Source organism: Triturus cristatus, chromosome 4_2, assembly GCF_964204655.1.
Source record: "Triturus cristatus chromosome 4_2, aTriCri1.1, whole genome shotgun sequence".
In the NCBI taxonomy this organism is placed as follows: Eukaryota; Metazoa; Chordata; class Amphibia; order Caudata; family Salamandridae; genus Triturus; species Triturus cristatus.
This window is the reverse complement of record NC_140586.1, coordinates 321,675,998-321,700,111: the sequence shown is the minus strand read 5'-3', so window position 1 is coordinate 321,700,111 and position 24,114 is coordinate 321,675,998. Positions and strand designations below refer to the sequence as shown.

The window sequence follows — 24,114 nt, the reverse complement described above, 5'->3', positions numbered from 1 at the left end:
GGAAATGTAGTGGAATGCAGAAAAAAGGAGTGTGTCATCCAGAATCCACTGGCCAAGTGGTACATTTCAATTGGATAAGGAAAGAGTTGTGCATCTGGCAGTTAGGCAGGGTTTAAAGTGACAGAAAGGATTAATGGCCACTTTACTTTCTTACTATTCTATTCCAAATTATTTTAAAGGGTTTTCTCAATTCAAATTGTTAAGAGGCTGAAAACCCAGCACGTTTGGCCCCATTGTGGCTTAAGAATTAAGTGGGACAGGGTTGTAGAGGAAAATCATGATGCCATCTTTCAAGAAGTGCGTGAGAGAGCTAGCAAGCATAAGCAAGAAATGGCTTTGACATTGGATAAGAATAGGAAGGGTGTTTCGTAAGTAAGATTTGTGTGGGAAGGTAGATGCGAGTCATTCTATCAGCGGGACCTAAGGAAAATTGTTTTAACAGGTCGAAATCACTCAAAGTTATTGAACTTTTAAATGTACCATTACGTGTGGAAGGTGGTTCCGTGTGGAATCTCAATCAAGTATCAGTTTTTGGCCATAAGGAATAGTCTTCTGTTTTATGTGATAGTGGAGATATGAATGCAGTATTTTTTCTCGTGAGTCCTTCTCCAAGAATGGGTGATTGAATTCCTTCCTTTATTGATGGTGGTGGTGCAGATCGTGTTCCAGATTGAGGTGATGTATTTGATAGCAACCATGATTCCAGATTAAAAGTTGACTCCAATGAGATTTCTTTAAGGAGGAGTCAAAGAAGTTAGAAAACACCTGTGCATTTCTGTTATGACATGTTGGGAATGTTTTCAATTTATCCTTTATTGTTTTGTGTTTTAGCATTATTTTAGGAATGTATAGCACAATTTACTGTACTGTGGAGATTTTGCATGGGTTCTGTATTTATTTAGGTCTGTATTGGTGCAATGGAATGTTCCATTGTTTGCTGGAAAAGGGTTGTGTGTGGCATCCTGTGTTGTGTTCCATCTTTGGATTCCAAACAGTTATGGAATTAGAGGGCAGTTAGAAGCAGGCAACAGCAAGACAGGATGAAGTTTTCCAAGTAAACAGTTTATTTATTTTAATACCATTCTTTCAAAAGTAAAGAGAGCACTCAATGCCACCTGCTCTATCCATTGTCCACTTCAAACTGCCCCTCACATTTCATTCCTTTTTGGAATCCAAAGGTTGAAACACGACACAGGATTCCACTCTGTCCCTGCAGTGCTGCATTTTCTCAGCTCAGAGAACACTGGTTATTTACTGCTACCATGCAGCGTAGTCTGATAGGGTCTGGCATGCGTACTAGGCGCTAAGACTCTGCTCCTGCAGTGTTTCTGTTTCTCAGCTCAGAGAGTTCTGCTGGACTCAGCCCAGTAGACGGAGCAGGGAGGGCTTGGGTTACCATGGCTGGTTCTGGTCAGGTTTGGCAGTGTCAGTCATGGAGATGTGTCAAGTGTCATTGGTGGCTGCGTGCCTTAGAAAGCTGCTTGACTGCTACTACTCACAGCCACCTGGGCACAGACATGATTACTGTGATGATCCCTATACTGTAGGACACCCGCCTGTCTGGGCATCACGCAGTCAAGAGAATAGCCATGACTTCCTGCGCACAGTCAGTCAGCGCGGGACAGTGGGACAGATGTCATGGTAGGCCCAGGGCAGACTGTGAATGAATTGCTGTATCCATCAGTGGCTACTAGGGCATCTCTCATTGACCATGGGTTGTCACTGCCTCGAGCACCCAGCAGTGGTTAATTTATGTAAAAATAAAAAAATGTAAAAGAAAGTGACGGGCTTTCGTCAGGAGGCAGCTTCCACCAGCCCTCCTGCATCTCCTGTTAGCGCCGCCTAAAACAAAGCCAACTACTAACCATGAAAGTGGGGAGAGGGTGTGGCGTAATGGCCAGAACTAAGAAGCTGGTGAACCAGGTTCCAGCCTCCTCGTCGGCTTCAACATCCTGTGATTCTGGGCAAAGCACTTAATCTCCCCACGCCTACCATAAATAAAGGTGTCCTTAACTGGTGCTCATGAATAGCGTTTGTGTTGATGATACAATGCCGGTGCTGAACACCGGAAACCACCGGCTCACATTCAGCACTGACATTCAGCAACTCCTTCAGAGACTTCAAGCGCCTCGCGCAATGAATGCCAAAGCAGAGAGGCTAGGGGCTATTAATTATGCGCAACACTGAATTTGATGATGTGAGGACAGGCACTAACTGCATTAGTTTAGCCCACAGCATCGTGGCACTTGCCAGGGTTGTGCAGCAGTAGAGTTTGGAGGCACAAATATGGTAACCATATAATGACTTTGTTACCTGTAGATCTAGTTTCAAGTTCTGTGCTTTCATTTAATAAATCAGGCCATTCTGTGACGTCGGGTTTTGACATGCTTCAGTTCATCTGAGCCACTTGAGCACAATAATCTGTAAATATAAGCTTAGAACAGGAAAAGTGGTGCCACAGTGACTTAGAGCCATCTGGGACTTGGAGGACAGTGGTTTGTAAACAGAAAAAATCTTTGTATATAACTATATAGATCAGTGCTTCCCAAACTCTTTAGACACGACCCACTTTGTACAATGTCAAACTTTCGCAATCCACCTAGCTTTATTGGACATGAGGGCTGCGAATTTTTAATGTAACTAAAGTATTGTGTGATAGCGTACTGTTATTTGGAGACAGCACATTTACCATTGAAATGGAAACTGAATTTGCACAGATAAACAGTTTTAATGAGAAAACTATATTGCACACAAATTGCAATGTGTGGAAATCACGTTTCCATTAATATTTATCATTTGTGCATCCCCGAGTAAATTATCTTGATTTGTTTTGATGCTATTGAAATCTTTGTTTCAATCACACTTCAGAATTACAAAAAAAGTGCTTCATGTATTTTTTTGTTTTGCTTTACTAATTGCTGAACGTGTACAGTTGTTTTCAAGTATTGAAAAAAAAAATTGTTACAAAAGTGATTCGCTACACCCTTTCCTTTCACACTCCCTATACCCAGCAAGACACACATAATTCACTTTACTTTTCTTTCTTTGACTGCAGAGTTGAAGAAGTTTGTAAACACCAATCGACACATTATTAAAAAAATAAGCAGCAGTTTGTCAGAATACATAGCCTGACATTTGACCTCTCTTTTAATATCCAGCAAATGTAACAAGATAAATGTAGAATGTAAAGGCATCCATATTTATTGCTTCAACTTTCACGACTCACCAAAAAATCATTCCGTGACCCACAGTTTGGGAACACTGATATGGATATTGAGGTAGATATCGTTTGTCTGGTACAATCAAATTCACCTGCCTTCCTTGTGCTTTAAATCTTTTTGTCCAAAACCAGTATTTATTTGTTGTTGTCTTATACAAATCCAAACTCTCTCGGGAATATATTTCTGACATCTAAAAGATGTCAGCGCTTTGGTTGGTTTACTACAGCAAAATGTTTCAATTTTCCCGACATGATAAACCATGGGTGGGAAGCAATAAAATAGTGGGATTCATTTGCAAGGGGAGGGCATATGGTGACTATTGCTTGTACTTCTCTGTCTAGATAGAGATAGTAAGTGTATGAGTTCTTGTCACCAATGATACCATGTTTTGGTTCTGAAGATTAATTTAATACATCTGTGGATTGTGGGGGTTGTGACCCTGATTTGTATGATTTAAAATAATTTAAGTAAAGTTCTAAATTTCAGTGTTGTGTAGAAGAATACATTGCCTAGAATATGAAGTCCCTGATGACACTGCCACATAAGGTCATCTGTTACTGTTAAGTAAGAGAGGAATAATAAGATTTCTAGTGCCGCATGACTGAGATAGTGCCCTTTCCATGCCACAACACTATCAGACACCACTTAACCCACATGATCAGGTTTGAGACACCAAGGGTTTGGGGCTATCACTCCAGTGTCCAGTTTAAGTTAGTAGCAAGCCATACGGACATCAACAAATGACTTCATGTGGTGATTCACCAAACTGTTAAGCAAGTAACTTAGGACCGCCGGCGACGGAACTCTACAGACACTGTAGAAGCCCTGCACATGACGGCGGCACATGGCGAGATGCCAAGAATACGAAGTTATCAGTAAAAAGCGTTGGCTACACTAAGTGTCAACAATTTGAAAAAAAAAGGAAAAAGTCTTTGCCTTGGGTTCTCTACATGAATCGATATCATTCCAAGTCCTGAGGAGAACTCTTAGTGTTAGAGGTCGAAACAAATCAACAGTCTCAGAATCAAGGAATGTGGACTTTTAATGTTACTAAAGAATTGTTGTAAGGGCTTTGTATTTAATTAACAAGGCTCTAGCATATTCTGTTGTCCATACCTTGCCCATTTAGACATTCTGATTTCATTTAGTCATTAAAGGTGGGAGACTAATCAATGTGACAAATTCTTCCTACGTTTTTGAAATGAAGATTTTTTACTCGTAACTCATTAGAATGCAAACACAAGGAGATGATGGACGGAGCGCTGAATCTTTTCAGACACTCAGGCCCAATCACAGAGCTGGGTTGAATCCATCATTGTTCTTTAGCTCACTTCACCACCCCAGTTCAGACCCAGCCATATGCAAACCAGTCTTGACCCTGTTCCTTATGGGAACAGGCAAGCCCGAACTGCCAAGCCAGGTCTTCCCTGGACCGGAGACATGCATCGCGGGACTGGTTTCGGGGTAATAACCCTCATCAGCCAGGTTAGCTTGAATCCAGTGGCAAAGTGAGCAGGGGACCCAGGTCTGGGCATACCCACCAACTTAGGGCAAACAAAGCAAACACAAGGAGATGATGGATGGAACGCTGAAAATTTTCAGACACTCACCCACAGTCACAGATCTGGGTTGAATCCATCATCATTGTTTAGCTCACATCGCCACCCCAGTTCAAAAGAGGTATTATCCAAGAAGGCTAAACATTTCTGAAAACTAGACAACATTCTGAATTTGCACAACTCTAACTTTAAGAATACCCAAATTGTATGATTATTTTGAGGGCAATTTTTAATTGTATTTTTTGTGCTCACTTACAACTAAAAGCCGATAATATGGAGAAATTCAGTGTAAGATAAAAATTGTCCAACCATTCTGTGTTCACACACTTCTTCCAATAAAAAGGGTACCCTCATTGTGTGTGTGAGTCCATTGCAAGGGGCTAGGAAAGGCCCAAAAATGGGACGCTGTGAAGAGAGAAAATGATGTTTGGATAACTAAGACTTTTGTTGGAAGGTTGCCTGAAGTATTTGGGGCCAAGATGTTCCTGCCAAACCTACCAACCCCAGACATTTCTAAAAACTAGAGACGCATGAAAAGTCCAGGGTAGAGTGAGTTGCATGGCTTTCACTACTTTTCTTACCCAGAATTTAGTGTAAATGTCACATCAAAGAATTCCCTTGTTTCTGTGAGGGAATATTCCAAAAACTGCACTGAACAACAAAAATGCTACCACCTAGTGCCCCTGTACACCACTTGTGTGGATAGATCTATCACTCAGTACAAGAAAGTACCAGGAACGAACCATGGAAACATAAAAAATTTAGCTTTGAAGTTATATCAATATTCGGGATGTGGGTAGATGCAATATTTGGGACTGAAGTCGACCAGCACTTTTGTTTTTTAACCACAGATGATTCCTCTACTTCTAGAGAAATCTGTTAACAAACAGCTCTCTGCTTTCCTTATAATCTAATCATTTCCTGGAACTCCTCTTAATCTGGATTTCAACCTTCTCATAGTACCGAGACTGCCCTAGTGTTGTGCGTAATGATCTCGGAATGCTGGCAGACCAGGACTCTTCATCAGCCTTGATTCTATCAGATCCTCCATATGCGACACTGTCTCTCGCTTTCAGTTGTTAGATCATCTTTGTGCAGCAGGCATTCAAGGCCCAGCGTTTGCTTAATTTAAGTGATTATCTCCTTAGCAAATCTCAAGCTGTCTGTTTGGCCCATTACTATTCTGGGTTCATCAGGGTTTATTCCTGACCCCCCTTTCTTAAATTTGTATGTCTGTCCTCTTGCTCAACGCATCTGCTCCGTTGGATTAAAGTTTATGAACTATGCTGATGATATGCACATCCTACCCTCCTTAGGCACAGAGATCTTTTAAAATGTTCAAACCTGTGTGATGTGGGAGATTGGATAAGCATTAACTCACCTAAGTTGAACAAAACAGAGAGCCTCATAATCACCTGCAATAGTGCTCCCACATCACTTCCCTCTGATCTCGGGCCTCCTGAATTCAGGCCTGCCCCCTGTCCACCTTGATTTGCAATCTATGTTTCCACCTAGCACATAAGCTCTCTGTTTCAACTCATGTTATCAAGCTCTCCACTACATGCTTTCTGTTGATGAAGCTGCTATGTAAGTAGGATCCTTCCTATTCTCGCGCCTCACATCCGCCAGACTGTTGTTCGGACTTCCATCTTGAGTAGGTTGGACTACCTTAACACTCTGTTTTTGGGGTCTCCGACCTTTATCTTAAATAGGCTTCAGTATATCCAAAACATAGTAGCATCTCTAAAGGGGGGACATATGGGTCTCACTTACCCACTCTATATCCCCAAAGTCATAAATGTTTCATGACCGTGGGTAGCGAGGGGAGTAATTGGCATTATCCAGAGGACTGCCCCAAATAAAAACAATTCCCTGATCCCTAATAGTCTCTCTAACCACCTGTACAGCTATATAGGGATAAAACCCCAAATTGTCCCCTCACCTGGTAGGGCAAAATATCTGTTGATGCTCTCAGTCATTTGTAATTACTCTGTTCTACAACCCAGACCATCAATGTTTTGCCCTCCATGCCATCTCAGACAGGAATTAGCCCCAGGCCTGCTCTAGTAGGAACAGTTTATTCTGAACTGCCAGGCCCATCTTAGCAGTAATACTAGCAACCCCGGAGAGGTTTCAGCATATTTGACCCTCATCAGTAGAGTGCAGCTTTAGTCCTACAGCGCAGTGAGCATGGGATCCTTGTCTGGGCATATCTATCTCCCTGAGGAAAAACAAAAGTGTTGGATGGCTTGCTTAAATTAATTTCAGCCAGGGTGTGGCTTGTTACCAATACAAGTTGTCTATCCACCTCATACATAATAAAAATAAGTCATCCCAGGTGTCTTGTAGTGCTTTCTGCCTATAGGTGTACCTATGGCCGGTAATCACCCCATCTTCCTCCCAGGAGGAGGTGGGGGGCAGAAAGACTGTGGGGACTCCTGGGTTGGAGGGGTAAGGCCTGATACCAATATGTGCTGTGGGTTGGCTCCCCACGCTAGACATAATATTAAAAAGTGTTCTGGGGCATAAGGTTTTGATATTTAGGGCACACAGTGTAGGAAGCTGGCTCTGTATATACTATACCAAAGTGAGGTATAGTGTGCACAGAGTACAGTGGAACCCCAAAGGTAGGCAGAGGAAAAATTACATAGAACCTTACTCTCCATTTGTGGTAGTGTGGTCGAGCAGTAAGGCAGTATCAGAGGACAGTGTTAAGCATTTGGTGTACACACTAAGTCAGCAAATGAATTCACACACTTAAAGACTGAACTTTAGACCAATTGTTTTTGTATAAAAATATTCTTTTATTTATTTTATTTTATAGAACCAAGCAGGCCTGGCACAGGTTAGTTGATAAATACTTTGCAGTAATTATACAGTTTGAAATGCAATTGTAAATGTACTTTGAAATGGTTACAGTTTGTATTACTGGTAATGCAATACTGTGAAATGCTGTACATATACTTTGTATCGACTTTGCAATGAAAATTACAGGTAGGTTACTTTATGTTACTTTTGAGATTACTTTTTAGATCACTTTTTCTACTCAGTGTGATATGCCTAGATATCACACTGGGACATTTCCTAGAGAAAAGGTAAGTAAAATCAGTTTTGCACAAACATTACTTTTCAGGTTTCCATACAAATCAACTCCACACTTTGACATACAAATCAACTCCACACTTTGAACATTTTTCAGAGAAAAACAGTCAATGGATTCCTATGTAGAGAAATTAAGTTAACGGTTAACAGGTAAGTAATCGGACTTTGAAATTGAGCTTCTGGGGTTAGAACAAGGGTTCCCCCAGGGTCAAGGATGCACTCTTGTTACACCCTCAGCGGCACTAGGGCAGCCGGGTGCAGAGTGCTGAGGCCCAATATTATCCAATGGGGGATAGGGAGCCTCTGGTTAGTGACTGCTGGCTAGCAGGCCACTCGGCTGTGGGTGCAAAGCTCCTCGTCTCTAGCTCGGGGCAAATGAGGAAACAAAGTAGCACCAAAGGGGCACCCTTAGGGGCACTAGGGCGGCCAGTTGCATGGTGCAGTTTCGGCGTCGGACGCCCTGTTGGTTTCAATGGAGATCTTCCGGTTTGCAGAAGCACTGCAAGCAGGGAGATGAAGGTCTTCTGGGTGCAACCACCACTTCGAGAAATAAATTGGGAAGTTAGGGGTTGGTTAGGCACCGTTGGTTTGGGCACACAAGGCCGTGGGGCGTCGGGTGCAGGGGTGCCTTTTGGGGTCAGATCTTCTTACCAGCTCCTGGTCGTGGTTAGGGGGGCCTTCTGGATTTAGACTGCAGGCGTCGGCTGGAGGCTTGAGGCAGGCCAGGGGTCGCCGGATCTTGGGTCAGGATCGCCAGGGTGACCTTCTTGTGGTGTTTGCCCACTCGAGCTTGGGCCGTGGACGGGGGGTGCAAAGTGGTGCAGATTTGCGGTTTCCGGCCAAGGCCAGAGGTTGCAGATGAACAAATCCGGTGTTCACGGGAGACAAAGTCTTAGTAGTTGAAGGCAGACAGGTCCTCCGGGGTTTTCGAGGTTGCTGGCTGCAGGACACACCGGGATTTCACAGGAGCAGGTTCAAGGTGGAGACAGGCCGGTAGGGCTGGGGCCAAGTCAGTGAGCGTCTTCCTCTTGTTAGCTGCTGCACGGCTGTTCAGTCCTTCTTCTTGTGTTTTTTTAAAATTAAAATTTTTATTGATCAAAAGAAAACATCAAGCAGCAATACAGCAGTGTATCAAGGTCACGGTGCACATATACATATCTTCAGTTGGTTGGTATTCGGGAATCACATTGTACAACCCCATGTAAAATCACATTGTCATTTTCAGATATGTCCACTAATTTGAATAACATAACATAACAGGTGTATTTGTAAAGCGCACGATTACCCGTAGGTGTCCTGGCGCTGAATAACAGATGTTTATTGTTACCCAACTCAATGGTACTCATTTTATTGACCTCAGATGGATGAAAGGCTGAGTGGACCCGCCGGGATTCGAACCTGTGAACATGAGGTCGAACACAGGCCCCTGCAGTGGCTGATTTAGTCCACTGAGATATATATACATGTCATGTGTTGGTCGGTAAATAAGTAATCAAGTTACCCATCCCCATGCAAAATCACACTATCAATATCAGATATGCCCACCAGTTTGAGTCGTTCATGTCGCAATCCAACTGTCGGAGGCTGGCATATGTCCCCTCTGTATCTGTTCCACCCACCCCATTTGCAATCCCATTTTCTGGGGCATCCCCTGTATTTGAAGATGTCTTTTTCAGCTATCATTGCTCTATCCGTTTCAACTGCCCCTTCGCGCACAGTCGGGATTACCCCCACTTCTGTGCAATATTCCGTTGTGCAGTGGCCCATCCCAGTGATGCCCATGTCTTCTCAGTTTGCGTACGGTCAGTGGCATCCCAGATGTTTAATAGGTAGAGCGGTGTGTGGGGAGGCCTTCAGAGTCTTACCTCCGGCCCTTTCCATTTGCTTGGTGACACCATCCCAGTATGTTCGCACAGCTGGGCAACCCCAGAAGATGTGGAAAAAGGTTCTCTTTTGTTGGCATTGTCTAAGGCACAGAGGGTCAACCCATCTACCCATTTTGACTAAGACCCCGCATCTAGGTATACGCGGTGAAGGATCTTCAATTGGACCAAGCGTAATTTCATGGGGATAGCCACCTCCCTGGGGGATGCCAGTGCGTCTCGCCAAACATCATCATCGAGCTCGCCCAGGTCCGTCTCCCAATATTGCCGCAGGCGTACCAAGGGGTCCAAACGGTTATTTAGTAACTTTTTATATGTGAGGATATGGCTTTTTTAGTCATGGGGTCAAGTAACAACCTGTCTTCCAATGGAGAGGCCTCAGACAGTGGGTCATCCTTGGGCAGCACCGCTTTCTTGTGGTTTCTTCTTGTCTGAGGAAGCAAGGTTCAGGGATGCCCCTAAATAATAGATTTAGGGGCGGTATAGGTAGGTAAAAGGCAGGAACCAATGGGTCCCTTCCCTGGGGTGGGTACACCCCCTATTATCCTATTATGCCACCCTCCAGTGGGAGGGGGGCATGAGCCTGTCCCTGGTTGGCTGAGTCCTCCCATCTTCAAGATGGCGTGGACTGAGAGTTGTGCTTTACCTCACCTCACCTGCTTTATTAGCAGTAACAGAAGGAGCTAGAAAGATCGTGGATCAGGGCGGCACTGCGGCCATTATCTTATTGGACCTCCGTGCCCCCTTCGACACTGTGAATCATGACATCCTACGCCACAGATTGTCAGAGCTAGGGATAACCTCCACTGCTGCGGCCTGGCTACATTCCTTTCTTTCAGACCGCTCTTTCCGAGTCTGTGAGGGTAATACCACCTCGCCCAGCAAACCTCTCAGTTGTGGGGTTCCCCAGGGCTCGTCCTTGAGCCCCACACTGTTTAACATTTATATGCTCCCCCTCGCAGAAATAATACGCCCTTTCGGCGTTCAAGTCGTGTCCTACGCCGACGATACGCAACTGGTGGTTACCCTGACTCATCCCTCATCTTACTCCAGTGATCTCAGAGGCTGCATGGAAGCAGTATGCTCCTGGATGAGCCAGTCTTATTTGAAGCTGAACGGTGACAAAACAGAGCTAATGGTGCTGGGCAACTCCCCCCAAAAATCCATTGACTCTCTGTGGCCGCCAGCACTAGGCCCAGCACCCCCAGCCAGGGATACCATCAAGAGCTTGGGTATCTGGCTGGATAACGCATTAACCTTCGGCCATCAGGCAACCAAACTAGCAGCCACCTGCATGGGCATTATCAGACTCATACGAAAGATCCTACCGCTCCTCCCTTTTAAGGCCAGACAGATCATGGTCCAGGGTCTAATGCTCTCCCGGCTGGACTTCGGAAATGCCCTATACCTAGGAGCCCCCGATTCCACCCTGAAAAAACTGCAGGTTATTCAGAACTGCGCTGCTCGCACTCTCCTGCGCATTCCCCGCCGGCAATCAGTGAAATCTGAACTAAGAGCACTTCACTGGCTGCCAGTAAAGGATAGAGTCAACTTCAAAAGCATGTGCATCGCCCACCGTGCTTACTGGAGGAAAGGAGCAATCCTGAATCACACCCTGATCACCCCCTACCATCCCAAAAGGCAGCTGAGGTCGACCCTCGCCTTCCAAGTCATCAATCCCAGGTTCAAAAGAGAAAGAAGTGGAGGAAGAATGTTCTCAACAAACGCGGCAAGGCTCTGGAACTCCCTTCCACTCTCTATCCGCTCAGAACCTAACATCCTGCTCTTCTGAAAAAAACTAAAAACCTTCTTCTTCAGCCGATAACCTCGACCCGTTTCACCCACCTGTATTCTGCTAAAGCGCTGGGACGCCTGCGGGTAGCTATCGCGCTATATAAAAACCTATTCCATTCCATTCCATTCCCCACATGAGGGGTGGAGTGGCAAAGGTGGGCACACCTCTCTTCCTCACTTGTTTTTCCTGCCGTTTCTCCCGCCCAAAGTTGGGGTCAGAACCAGTGGGGACCAGTTGCTGAAAGGAGCAAGTGGCCTGGGGAAGCTCTCAAAGGCGGCAAGCCTTTGAAGCTTCCCCTTCGTGAACCCTGCACATCCTGGGGAAGGAGGCTTGGCACCTCGTCCCAGGATGTGCATTGGTTCTGGCCCCAGAGAGCAGCAGGCTCTCGACTTAGGGGTCCAGAAACATGTCTGGTGGTGGCAGCTGAAAGCAGCCACTCAGCCTGGACACAAGTGGTAGGTTAGTTTTCATAGGTTAGTTTTCAGGGGGCATCTCTAAGATGCCCTCTGTGTGCATTTTTCATTTAATCCCGCACTGGCATCAGTGTGGGTTTAATGTGCTGAGAAGTTTGATACCAAACTTCTCCGTTTTCAGTGTAGCCATTATGGTATTGTGGAGTTCGTAATGACAAACTCCCAGCACCATATACTCTAAATGGCAGCACTGCACTTAGAATGTTTAAGAATGGACTTTGACACTGTAGGGGTACAGGGCTCATGTACCTGAACCCTCACCACTGGTATAGTGCACCCAGCTAGAGGGGTTACTGATCTATGCCAGGGCAGTGGGTTGTAGGCATGGCACGCAGGAATGGGTGCCATGTCGACTCTTCACTTTGTTCTGCACCAAGACACGCAGCCTGCAAAGGCAGTGTGTGAGTGTCAGGGTACAGGACCTCTAACGGTGGCACAATAGGTGCTGCAGCCCTTAGAGACCTTCTGTGGTCACAGTGCCCTTTACCAGGGCCTGACCTGTGGCCAGAGATGCCAATTGGGTTTAGGCTTCAATGCAGTTTTAGGGAAGGAACAAAGGCACTGGGTACCTGATTAACAGGAGCCCAGGGCACTCTCAGTCAAAGCACATCAGCAATCCAGCAAAAGTGTGGGCAACCAGGCAAAAGAGGGCACTTTCACACACATAGTCTTAGGGAGTACTGTTAGGGTGGTATGCCAACTCATATTGTGTGTTTATAAATGGGGCTCCCGGTTTTATGTAATTTATTTTTTGAACATTTCCGCCTATATTTATCCATATTTATTTTCTGGCCAGCTTATTGGTATGTTATCCATATTTATTTTGAGTTTTGTGAACAGATGAGGTGATAACTTGTATGTTTCCACAATTTTTTAACAGATTAACGTGTACACATACTTTGATGCCAGTTAGGTTTTAGCACATTGCACGGCCAAAAATAATAAACCCACATGAAAAAAATAGCACAAATACATGTTGAGACATGCAGTAATTTAAGCAAATCTCATTCAGTTATATACCTCTCCATGCTGCCGGTATGTAAAGCTATTGGCCTGAAAAGTCATTGATCTCAGAATGGAGAGTCAATCAAAAGAAGGCAAATTATCTGTTCTTTCCCGCTTTTAAAAAAAAATACAGACAGGAAACGCAATTTTTTTTGTCTGTATTTATCAGTGAAAACCGGGAGCCCTATTTTAAATCTCAATAAAGATCATTGTAACTTTTAAAAAATCGTTCTTTGTGGCTTCTACCCACACAACCCTGTGTGGGCAGATTGGGGGAAAACGCCCAATCTGCCTCCCAGTGGAAAAGGAAAACTATCTAGACCCCCTGAAGTGGAGGTTTGCAATCCAATATTTATCTAACGGACCCGACTCAAATACATAACAATACAAAAAGTAATCAAGCCACTAGTGATACTTTTTTCTCTCCACTCACCCACCCCTGGTTGGACTGATGGGGGAATGAACTCTGCAGTTTGCCTCTTGTGTGTAGAAAGACTGTGTTCCCCTGATATCAATGCAGGCAGCCATCTATCTACACCTCTATTCTTGCCCTGGAGTGAGCAGATTGGGAACCTCGTTCATGCCACCCTCCTGGAGGCGGAAGGACTGTTGGTTTTGTGGGAGGGGCAATTGCATAATACATTCAGGTGAAGACTCCAGACCCAATTGTTCTAACCCAGTGAAACAAGTATCGTACCCTCTTTATCCAAAGCCATTATGTCTTAATGCTGAAATGTCTTGCTTAACCAGTCCTAAATTACCGCCTCTAACAATGGCACTGACAGTCAGCTCTCTACCTAAAAGCAGTTCAGTTCTGCAGTTCAAGCAGAATAACACAAATAGTAATGTATACCCATATTCCCAAAATGCAACAATAATTCTTGACATATCTTGACTAACACAGCTTGAACCATCTGGAAGAGTTATTTTTTTATAAAGGCCTGGTTGGAAATTTTTGCAGAATTTTCTTGTGTATTATTTAGACCGTGTGAAGAAAATGTTGAACTATAACCAAAATTCGAAGCAAAGTCTTTAGAAAGCCTGCCAAGGTGTTCAGTTTCCCATACAAAGTTCTCAGACTGCATCATGCTCATGTAGGCTGCAAAGTCAGGAAAAGTTTGGTCAGAAATCGTTTTCAGGGCTATTTTAAGCCACGTACAGTATATACTGGATATACTTTGTGAATATGTGATTTTGTAAATAAGCAATGTATTATTTTAATTTTATTATGCAGATTCGAGGAACTGGATCCATAGCGGATTCTCATAATGGGGAGAAGTTACTTTGTGGAAGAGGGGGTCGAACTCTACCTTTCAAGGCTTATAGTTAAAGAGAAGGACTATGTCACTGGGCTCTTACTAGGACAAGTAAGTGTACTTTATTATGTTTTTTTACACGTTTTTACTTTGTAATGTAATGTAATAGTGTCTTTTAAAGCGCACTGCAACTCAACGAGCATCCTGGCGCTAAAGAGGGAAAAGCAAGGAATTAAAAAGCAGATAGAAGGGCATTAAGTTTTGGGAAAGAGCCAGGTTTTAAGTTGTTTACGAAAGACCATAGGGTCTTTCACCTGCCGCAGCTCCAGTGGCAGTGTATTCCAGAGTCTCGCAGCTGCAACACTAAAAGCTTGACCCCCAAGCCTAGCTCTATTAATTCGAGGTGCTCCCACCCAGCAGGCTGTGGAGGATCGAAGGCATCGAGAAGGTGTATACCAGCTAAATGTACTCTGCAATGGTATGTGACCCAGACCATGCAGTGCCTTCAACACGACACAGAGGGACTTAAAATAAATCCTCTGTGCTATGGGGAGCCAATGCAGCTCCGCAAGGGCCTGATTGGAGGCGCATCAGTGCCAACTTGGCTGCCATATTCTCAACTCTCTGCAATTTCCCGATCAAAAATCGAGGGGATTCCAGCAATAGTGAGTTACAATAATCCAATCTGCTCAGGATCACACTCCTAACTACCAAGGGGCGCACATGAGCTGGGAGCTGGGGGAGAATCTTCTTCAAGATTTTTATTGACATGTGATTCCAAAGACAGCTTTCCATTAAATATGACTCCCAAATTGCGGACTGCCCCAGCAGGTTGTAATGGGGGGTCTGGAGGAAGAGGCCAGAAGTTGACCGGGAGGGGAAAGGGAACTTTCCCGCCCTTAGTACAAAGGATTTCAGTTTTTGCATTAAATTGCAGCGAATTAGTTCTTAGCCAACAAGCCACACGCTGCTTTCATGCGTGAAAATTCTCCAGGGAAGATGACTGCTCTCCCTCCAGTGATAAAATCAACTGGGTATCATCTGCATAGTTTACCATACCTATTCCATAAGATTTAATAATATCCACCAGGGGACGCATGTAGACATTGAACAGAATGGGGCTTATTGCAGACCCCTGCGGTACACCATGCTGAATTTTGGTGAACTTAGACTGAAAGGGGGAGAGCTACGGCCTGGCTTCTATCCGAAAGATATGAGTGGAACCATTTCAATGCCAGACCGGTCACCCCCACTCCTTCCAACCGCTCCAGAAAAACCCTGTGATTGACCGTGTCGAATGCAGCAGACAGATCTAATAGGATCAAGATGGCATGTTGACCCTTGTCTGCACGCAAACGAAGATCATCCAACACGGTCAGAAGGGCAGCCTCTGTCCCATGCCCCGGGTGGAAACCAAACTGGACCTCGTCCAGTAGGTTATTTGTCTCAAGGAACTGGGAAAGTGCTTGACTCACATGGCGCTCGATGATTTTTACTGGGTAAGGGAGGAGTGAGATAGGTCTGTAGTTTTTGAGACACTCCGGATTAAGTGAAGGCTTCTTCAGAAGGGGGGAGACAACTGCTTGCTTCCAGCAGGAAGGGACCGTCCCATTAAACAGGGATTGATTACACAGCTGTCTAAGTGGAGGAAACAGTTCAGATTTGAACGCTTTCCAGACCTTATGTGCAAAAGTGTCTAAGGGTGAACTGGAAGAAACCCCCATAGCAAGTTGCTCAAATACCTCCGTGGAAAGAGCATCAAAATGGTCCAAAACGGAAATGACAACCGGAGCCTTTCTCGGCGCTCTTGTTTCCTCCTGTTTATCCTGTATGGGACCATCGGTCTTAACAGACCTATTATTTTCTTCCAACCCTTCAATAATTTTTATAATCTTGCCTGACAATCTGGCCTGACAATTTTCCATTTTGATTGGTTAAGCATGTTATTAATATTAATTGAAATTCTGCCGTAACAACTCTGTTCTTTAAAGACACATTTTGTTTGTTTGGAGTGCTCTGAATTTTCTTCCTTATTTGTATATTTTAAGCTTTTGCTGTATACTGTAGATCTTCATTTAATGCCCTGTAAGTGAGTTGATTTTTGCGAGTCAAAATGTTCGGCTCCTGAAAAGTGGGAGAAATTAAGAGATGACTGATCCATCTAGATTGAGGTTTCTTAGAATACCGGTGGCTCAACTGGTGAGACTAATTCTCACTTTTTTAGAGCAGGAAAGAAATGTTAATTGGAGACCTGTGTACATGGAGCTGAAACCCAACACATATACATTACTTTGGCAAACCTCAAAAAGTGTTTAGTTCTTCTTGCCCACAACAGATAATAAGGAGCAATCATGGGGACGTTCGATGTAAAAACTAGACATCTGGCAAGACCATTCTACAGCATGGTTTTCCCCTAAATTGGGAGTATTTCAGACATGCTCCTTTAACATATTTTCCAGAAATGCCTGGACTACATCACTCCCAAACCATCACCACGTATCCCACCCAGTAGGAGGCGCCCACTGAAAGGTCAAGAAATAGAGAGGTATCTACTTCATCATCCAAGGACACCATTCACCGCCAGATGTATGTCAGTCCCAGTATTTAAAATGAACTAAACCAAGAAAGATATTTACATAAAATCTCATGTTTCTCAGTAAGTGTCTTAAGCCAAGTAGCCACAGTTTTCTCTAGCATAAAATTCCAACCAGAAGGAAATTCAGATTGGACAGAAATGACTTAAAATAGAACTACCAAAGTTATTTGGAGAAGTTGGGAAAAAAGGATAAGAGAAGCAGTAACATGGCAACAAAAACAGGGTGAACGCTCCTCATGAATCTTTCTGAGATTATATCACACACACATGCAACTAAACAGATTTAAATGAAGCCTACAATTTACAAATAGAGCGAGACCTGAAGCAGACAGTGAGTTAAGGTAGTCAGCCATCTGCTTGTGTGAGTCTCAACAACTGGGTGCAGTTTGCTATGCTTACAAAGTTGTCTGTTTCCAGCCCAGAAAATCTGATTTGCCCAATGTAGACCAGCAAAGACAGGTCAGCCCCCTCCATGACATGACAGGGAGTGTAATAAAGTCTTCTACCATAATTAACACTGTTTGTTTGTGCCAATCAAGAACTTGCTACAGAGGAACGATTTATGAATTATGTCAGCAGTTAATTAAACTGAGTGTCTTACATTCAATTGTGTTTTTTATGTTTTAAAGCACATTTTATTGATGTTAACACATAATAGCAATAATACTTTACAGATCAGTTCACATAGCCCCAAGACATCCCCTGTCCCGGTCCACTAACGTCTAAATACAGGTCCCTACTATTAATTTGCCATGTGGCACATAATACTTGATCCCCCTCCCTGCCCTCAACCCACTCAGTTTTAGATTAGCTACTTTTTCCTAAACCAATCCTCTACTTTGTTTTCCTTGCTCCCATATTTTCCCAAATTGTTGAGGCCCCCTCAGGGCTGTGTATGCCGTCCTTTCTGTCACCATGCACTAGTCCTTATTTTGGGCCCATGACTCAATTGTGGGGAAGGGCTCTCCCACCTGTATTTTAGCTATGTCTCTACTGGCATTTATCATGGACAAATCGCAAAAAATTATTTCATATCTGATGGAGACATCTAGCCGTAGATTCCTTACCTTTAAATTACCCAGGCGTCAGACTTGATCCGAAAGATGTTTCTTTGAGCAATAGCCCTGCGCGCCCGAACGTGGCATCAGTTGGCTCCGTGTGATGTCATCATCATCTGTGCCATAGTGATGTCCGTGTCACCTGTATAGGCACCACATTGACAGGCTGATGTCAGTTCTTTTCTTTCCACGTCAGTCAAGTGCTGATCCATGAAGAAAGCTAACCTTTGTCACTTTTTGACAGGCTTTTTTCAGCCTTTGTCGACCCCACCTCCTTTTTGGTTTCTAGGATGACTTCTGGGTTCAAACCGTGCAGTGCCTGTCACCGCACCATGTTAGTGACGGACCCTCACCTGGTTTGCCTGTGGTGCCTGGAGCGTGACCACGACTCAGTCATGCTCAGACTGTCATGCAATGGCTCCAAAGGCTTTAAGGGAGCAGTCCCTAAAGCTACTTTCGGCCCGGCAGTTGTCCTCTTGTTACGTGACTCCTTGGGGATCTCATTCACAGTTCCAAGTCCTCTTTGTCCCCCTCCAAATCATTGGGACACTCAGGTAAGAGGCGCATGAAGCACACAGAGTCTACCACTAGCCTGACATTGCGGTGGGTGAACACTGCATGCTTATTGACCCGTTCTTCCCACTCCCTTTGGGAACAAGGTAGCTAAGTGCTGCCACAGGTCCCGGAGGAGGCCCCGGCCATCCTCTCCCTAGCAGGGTCAGATGGGAGAGATGCGGCACAGTTCACCATCCGTTGTGGTCTCGACACACCTGACTTGCTGGGCAGAGTGATTTCATCGATGGTGGCTGTTTGACGCCTTGCCTGGTGAGAACTTCTGACTTTTCGAGGGATGTCCAGGGCTCTCACTTGGACATGCTCTTTGATGGCACCCGTCTCTCGGAGGCAAGGCGGACATGGTGTTGGAGCGCTTTAAGGACTTACAGGCTATGGCCAAGTCCTTGGGCCTCTCAGTGGCCACTCGTCCACAGTCTGCCTGTCACCCCTTCATGGCTATGGAAGGGGCTTTCATCCGGGCAAGCCCTATCACAGTCACTGGACCGTACAAGTTCCACAACCTCCGCCCGACCGAGGGCATGGCTTGTTCCTACCCCCCGAGTCAGGCAGCCATAGGTTGGGTCAGTCCACCACCTCCCCTGCAGCCTCAGCCTCAGCCTCCAAGTCCTCCTAGTATTGCACTTCTCGATCATGGCCAATTGGCAGGATCAGCCATCACCTCCATCACTGGCAGACCATCACCATCAGACAGGTGGATCCTCCAGATAGTCCAAAGTGGCTACACCCTCCCCTTCGAGTCTACCCCCAAAGCCTCCATCTCACAACCGGCTGACAGAGGATCATCTTTTTTTTTGTTCAAGGAGGGTGTCATGGCTCTCTTGGCCAAGGGAGCCATAGAGAGGCTTCTGGTGCCAGGATAAGTCTGTGGTAGTTATTCCCGCTACTTTCTGGCCCCAAAAAAGGGCAAGGGCCTTCGTCCTATCCTAGTTCGACGAGCCTGTCAACTACTTCCTCAAAAAGGAAAAGTTCAAGATGCTCACATTAGCTCAGGTCTTGTCTGCCCTGGACCTGGGAGACTGGCTGGTGGCGTTGAACTTGCAGGATGCCTATTTCCACATTCCCATCCTACCTTCTCATCGATGCTACTTGCGGTTTACGGTAGGCCACAAGCATTTTCAGTTCACCGTGCTCCCCTTTGGCTGTAATAGCGCCCCTCGGGTGTTCACTTAGGTGTTGGGCGGTGGTCGTAGCTCATCTGCGCAGCTTAGAGGTGTCAGTCTCCCCCTATTTCGACTCCTTGCTGTTGAAGGCGGGCTTGCCCCAGACTACCCTCTTAGACACTCTCTTTCACCTGAGCTGTTCTGGACACAGTACGGTTTTGGGCTTAACCTCCCGAGTGGCAGATCCAGGATATTCCGGCTATGATGCTGATGTTTCAGCCTCTTTCGTGGATTTCGGTGAGAATGACTCTGAGGCTGCGGGGCCTCCTTGCCTCCTGTTAGTGACTCATGCCAGATGGCATATGCAGGTTCTGCAGTGGGACCTGAAATTCCAGTGGGCGTAGCTTCAGGGGAATCTCTCTGACATCGTACAAATCTCAGAGGGAAGTGCACAGGAATTGCAGTGGTGGCTGACAAACCGTGATTGCGTCACCAGCAGACCTCCCTCCCTTCCACAACCAGATCTCACAGTGGTGACAGATGCTTCACTTCTGAGATGGGGCGGCCATCATTTGGGAGAGATGGAGATCAGAGGACAATGGTCTCCGGCAGAATCCGCACTCCACATCAACTTGCTAGAGCTCTGAGCGATTCGTTTGGCATTGAAAGCCTTGCTTTCTTCCTTCAAGGGGAAGCTAGTGCAAGTGTTCATGGACAACACTACCGCCATGTGGTACTGCAACAAACAGGGCGGGTGGGGTCGTGGACCCTTTGTCAAGAGGCCCGGCGTCTCTGTACTTGGCTGGAACAGCAGGGCATATCCCAGGTGGTTCCACACCCGGCAGGTTCGCTGAACGCCTGGGCGGACAAACTGAGCCCCCGATGCCTATCGGATCACGAATGACGTCTCCACCCGGAGGTGGCTCAAAGTCTTTTTCAGCAGTGGGGAGAGCCTTTGTTAGATCTATGTGCCTCCTCTGAAAACACATTATGTCAGCAGTTCTGCACACTGGTATTTCCAAGGCACCTCTCGCTCTGAGATACTTTTCGTCTTGAGTGGAACTCCGCCTTCCTCTACGCCTTTCCGCCCATACCTCTCCTGCCCAGAGTTCTCAAGAAGATCGGGAACGACTGGGCCCAAGTCATTGTTGTGGATCCAGACTGGGCACGAAGAGTCTGGTATCCCGAGCTTCTCCAACTGAGCATCGATCCTCCGATCAGGCTGGCCCTTCGGGAGGATCTTCTGTCATAGCAGCAGGGGAGGATTATCCACCCGAACCTGTCAACTCTACACTTTCTTGCGTGGAGGTTGAGCGATGGCAGTTGATAGCATTCAACCTTTCTCCCGAAGTTTGTAATGGTATTTTGGCAGCCAGGTGCCCTTTCACCAAGACGGTCTACGCCTGATGATGGAACAGATTTGTAATATATTGTACAGAAAAGTCTATCGGCGCTCTTTCTGCTTCCCTTTCTGATGTTTTGTTTTTTATTTTAACCCTTTCCCAGTAGGGCTCTGCTGTGAGCACTTTCAAAGGGTACCTTTCAGCCCTGTCTGCCTTTCTGCGGCTGCCAGACCAACCCTCATTATTTAAATCTCCCATTGTAAATAGGTTCCATAAGGGGCTTGTACATGTGTCCCCACCTTCCCTTTTCATTATGCCTCAGAGGTACCTTAATTTGGTTCTCCCCTTCTTAATGTGCACTCTATTTGAACCTCTGCACAATTGCCCCCTCTGGCTGCTTACCATCAAAACAGCCTTTTTAGTGGCAATCACATCCACCAGGAGGGTGAGTGAATTGCAGGCTTTATCATCCAAGCCTCCTTACCTGACAATATTCCCTGACAAGTTGGTGCTTCGCACTAGGGCCTCTTTCCTTCCAAAAGTGGTAACACCATTACATGTGGGGCAATCAGTCACCTTGCCCATTTTCTATGCTCCGCCGCATACCTCTAAGGAAGTGGAGAGACTCCACCACTTGGACGCAAAAAGAACTTTGTCATTCTACCTTGGCCGCACTAAAGAATTCCTGGTGGACAACCGACTCTTCGTGGGTGACATCGGGGCAAAGAAACATTTTGCAGTGCAAAAGAGGACTATCTCTCAATGTGTCGACCTCGGTATCAAGATTTGCTACTCTCTGACAAAGAAACAACCTCTTGAAGGCTTAAGAGCTCATTCCACTAGAGCCAAGGCTGCTACCAGTGTTGCAACTTGGAGTTCCGGTCCTCGACATTTGTCAGGCATCAATGTGGGCATCCCTACACACGTTTACTAAGCATTACTGTCTTGGCGGTCAAGTAAGCAGGGAAGGCCTCTTTGGTCGTTCTGCCTTGCAGGACGTTCTGGTCTAAACTTGTCCGCAGTCCCTCCTCCAGGGATGGTATTGCTTGGGCATCTATTCAAAGATAAGGAATATATGGCTAGATGTCTCTATCAGATGGACAAGTTACTTACCTTCAGTTATCCCTAATGTGGTAGAAACATGATCTAGCCGCAGATTCCTTACCAACCCACACATCCTTCCATGCACTGTGGACAGGTTTCTAAGGCCAGGGCTGATTGCTTTCAGAGTCCTAGTTAAAACACACCAATGTCCGTGCATTTCATGACTCCGCGCTTCTGGCGTGGGAAGTCACGAAAAGTAATTGATGTCGGTAAGCTGAGGTGGTGACTATATAGGTGATGCTGACGTCACTATGGCACCGACACCGTCACGCGGGAAGCCAACCGACGCCATCTACTGGCACACGAGGGTATTGCTCACAGAAAAATCTTCTGGATCGAGTCTGACTTCTGAAAAATTCAAAGGTAAGAAATATGCAGCTATATCATGTCTCTACCGGATAGGGCGTTACCGTAGGTAAGTAACTTGTCCATCTAAGCTTGGTATCATCTTTCTATATACCGAGCAGTGCAATTTCCATTGGTATTTCAAACTCAGTCCCCATGGTTCTGTGAATTTGCTTTGTAACTCCACACCAGAAGGTTTGTATTTCTGAGCAAGTCCAAATAATGTGCATAAAGGTGCATACATGTCCCCATCTCCAAATGTTGATGCTTCCCTGAGTTCTGCCAAATTTAGCCAAGTTCAGCTGGTATAATTTATTCAGCTGGACAGCTCAACAGCTTGATCTAATGGTTACTCCCTTGGGCATCTACATGCCTCTTTCAAATCAGGATCATCCAGGTCTTTTCCCCACTTATTGTAGTCTATCAAGTGTTTTTTGTAGGTAATTCATTTGAGTACTGTACTCTAGGGATGTTCTATGCTTCTGTAGAGGGCTCGAAGGACTCTCTATTCTAGCAGCGATTCCTGTTCTATCTCTCTCTTACGTACGTTTCCGTAGTGCATTCCCATATTTAAAGATGGCAGTAGTATTGGTAATCTGCCAGCTGGTATTCTTCTTGCAGTACCCTAAATATTTTCAGTTCTCCAAAGAACCATATATCCCCTAGTTAGTTTTGAGATGTCAATACATTTCTTATTTTTGGAGTCCTTCAAGCTTTCCTGGTTCTTTCAATGTTACCGACATTCATAATGATATCCAAAGGGAAGTTTCTAGTATATGTTGACCTTCTGATCCCATTAGTCCGTAGGTTTTTTGCTATATTTTAACCACCTGTGTTGTGTGGGTTGGGCATGTCGCCAGAGTATGTCCACCATATTATGGCGTTAAATAAGCTTTCTCCCACGTTGCCCTGCTATCTGCCAGTATAGATGGTTCCTTTTGCGTAGTTTGGCCAGTGATTGATAACTTTTAATTTGCTATGCCCAATAATATTTTTTTTAACTTGGTAGAACAATTCTGCCCTCGTAGACTTCTCTACAGAGAAAATTCAGTGTTTTTTTGGTGACTGCCATCTCACAGCAATGTGCAAACTACACCTTCTATTCTCCAAAAGTACTCCTCTGGAATTATATATGGTGCATTCTGGAATGCGTATAAGAACTTAGGCAGAGTAAATATTTTGTATAGTCCGGCTCATCCCATTAGGGGTAGAGTTTCCTCCAATGTTTAACGTCTTCCTTGAAGTAGTGTTCCATCCAATGTTTAACGTCTTCCTTGAAGTAGTGTTCCATCCAATGTTTAACGTCTTCCTCGAAGTTTGTCAGCAGTCTCATTAAGTTCTCCCGTATAAAAGTGTAACTGCATTTGGCCCCCTGGATGCCAGGATAACGGAATCCCTCACTAGACACTTTTGGTAGGCATTTTAAAATTTCTGGTGGGTTCAAATTCGTTAAGGGATACAGAATTAACTTGGACCAATGTACTTTTCTTTTCATAACAAATTTTATTAGGTTTCTATGGCACATGATGGGCAGAGCCCAAAGCTTACATTATAAATACAGTTCAGATTAGAGGATACCGATTATTTTTAAACATCAAACTAGCCTGCGAAACAACAGGCCCAACAACTGAAAATTGACACAGGTTACCACACATTTCACAGCATGGTTAGATATATATGTGCTGACGACAGAGCTAC

At 45.2% G+C, this 24,114-nt stretch overlaps 1 protein-coding gene across 7 annotated transcripts in view; it reads left to right on the top strand.

Annotated features, from left to right (window-relative positions):
• Nucleotides 1-24,114, top strand: part of ODR4 (odr-4 GPCR localization factor homolog) — a 185,735-nt gene that overhangs the window by 14,832 nt on the left and 146,789 nt on the right. For 5 of the 7 annotated variants that reach the window (XM_085601665.1, XM_085601668.1, XM_085601669.1 and 2 more), the window contains one exon: nucleotides 14,273-14,405. In XM_085601665.1, coding sequence (XP_085457791.1) covers nucleotides 14,307-14,405 — 99 coding nt within the window. In that variant the 5' untranslated portion in view covers nucleotides 14,273-14,306. Of the gene's footprint in view, nucleotides 1-7,602; nucleotides 7,626-14,272; nucleotides 14,406-24,114 lie in introns of those variants that run through there. The other 2 variants (XM_085601671.1, XM_085601667.1) reach the window with 1 other exon arrangement.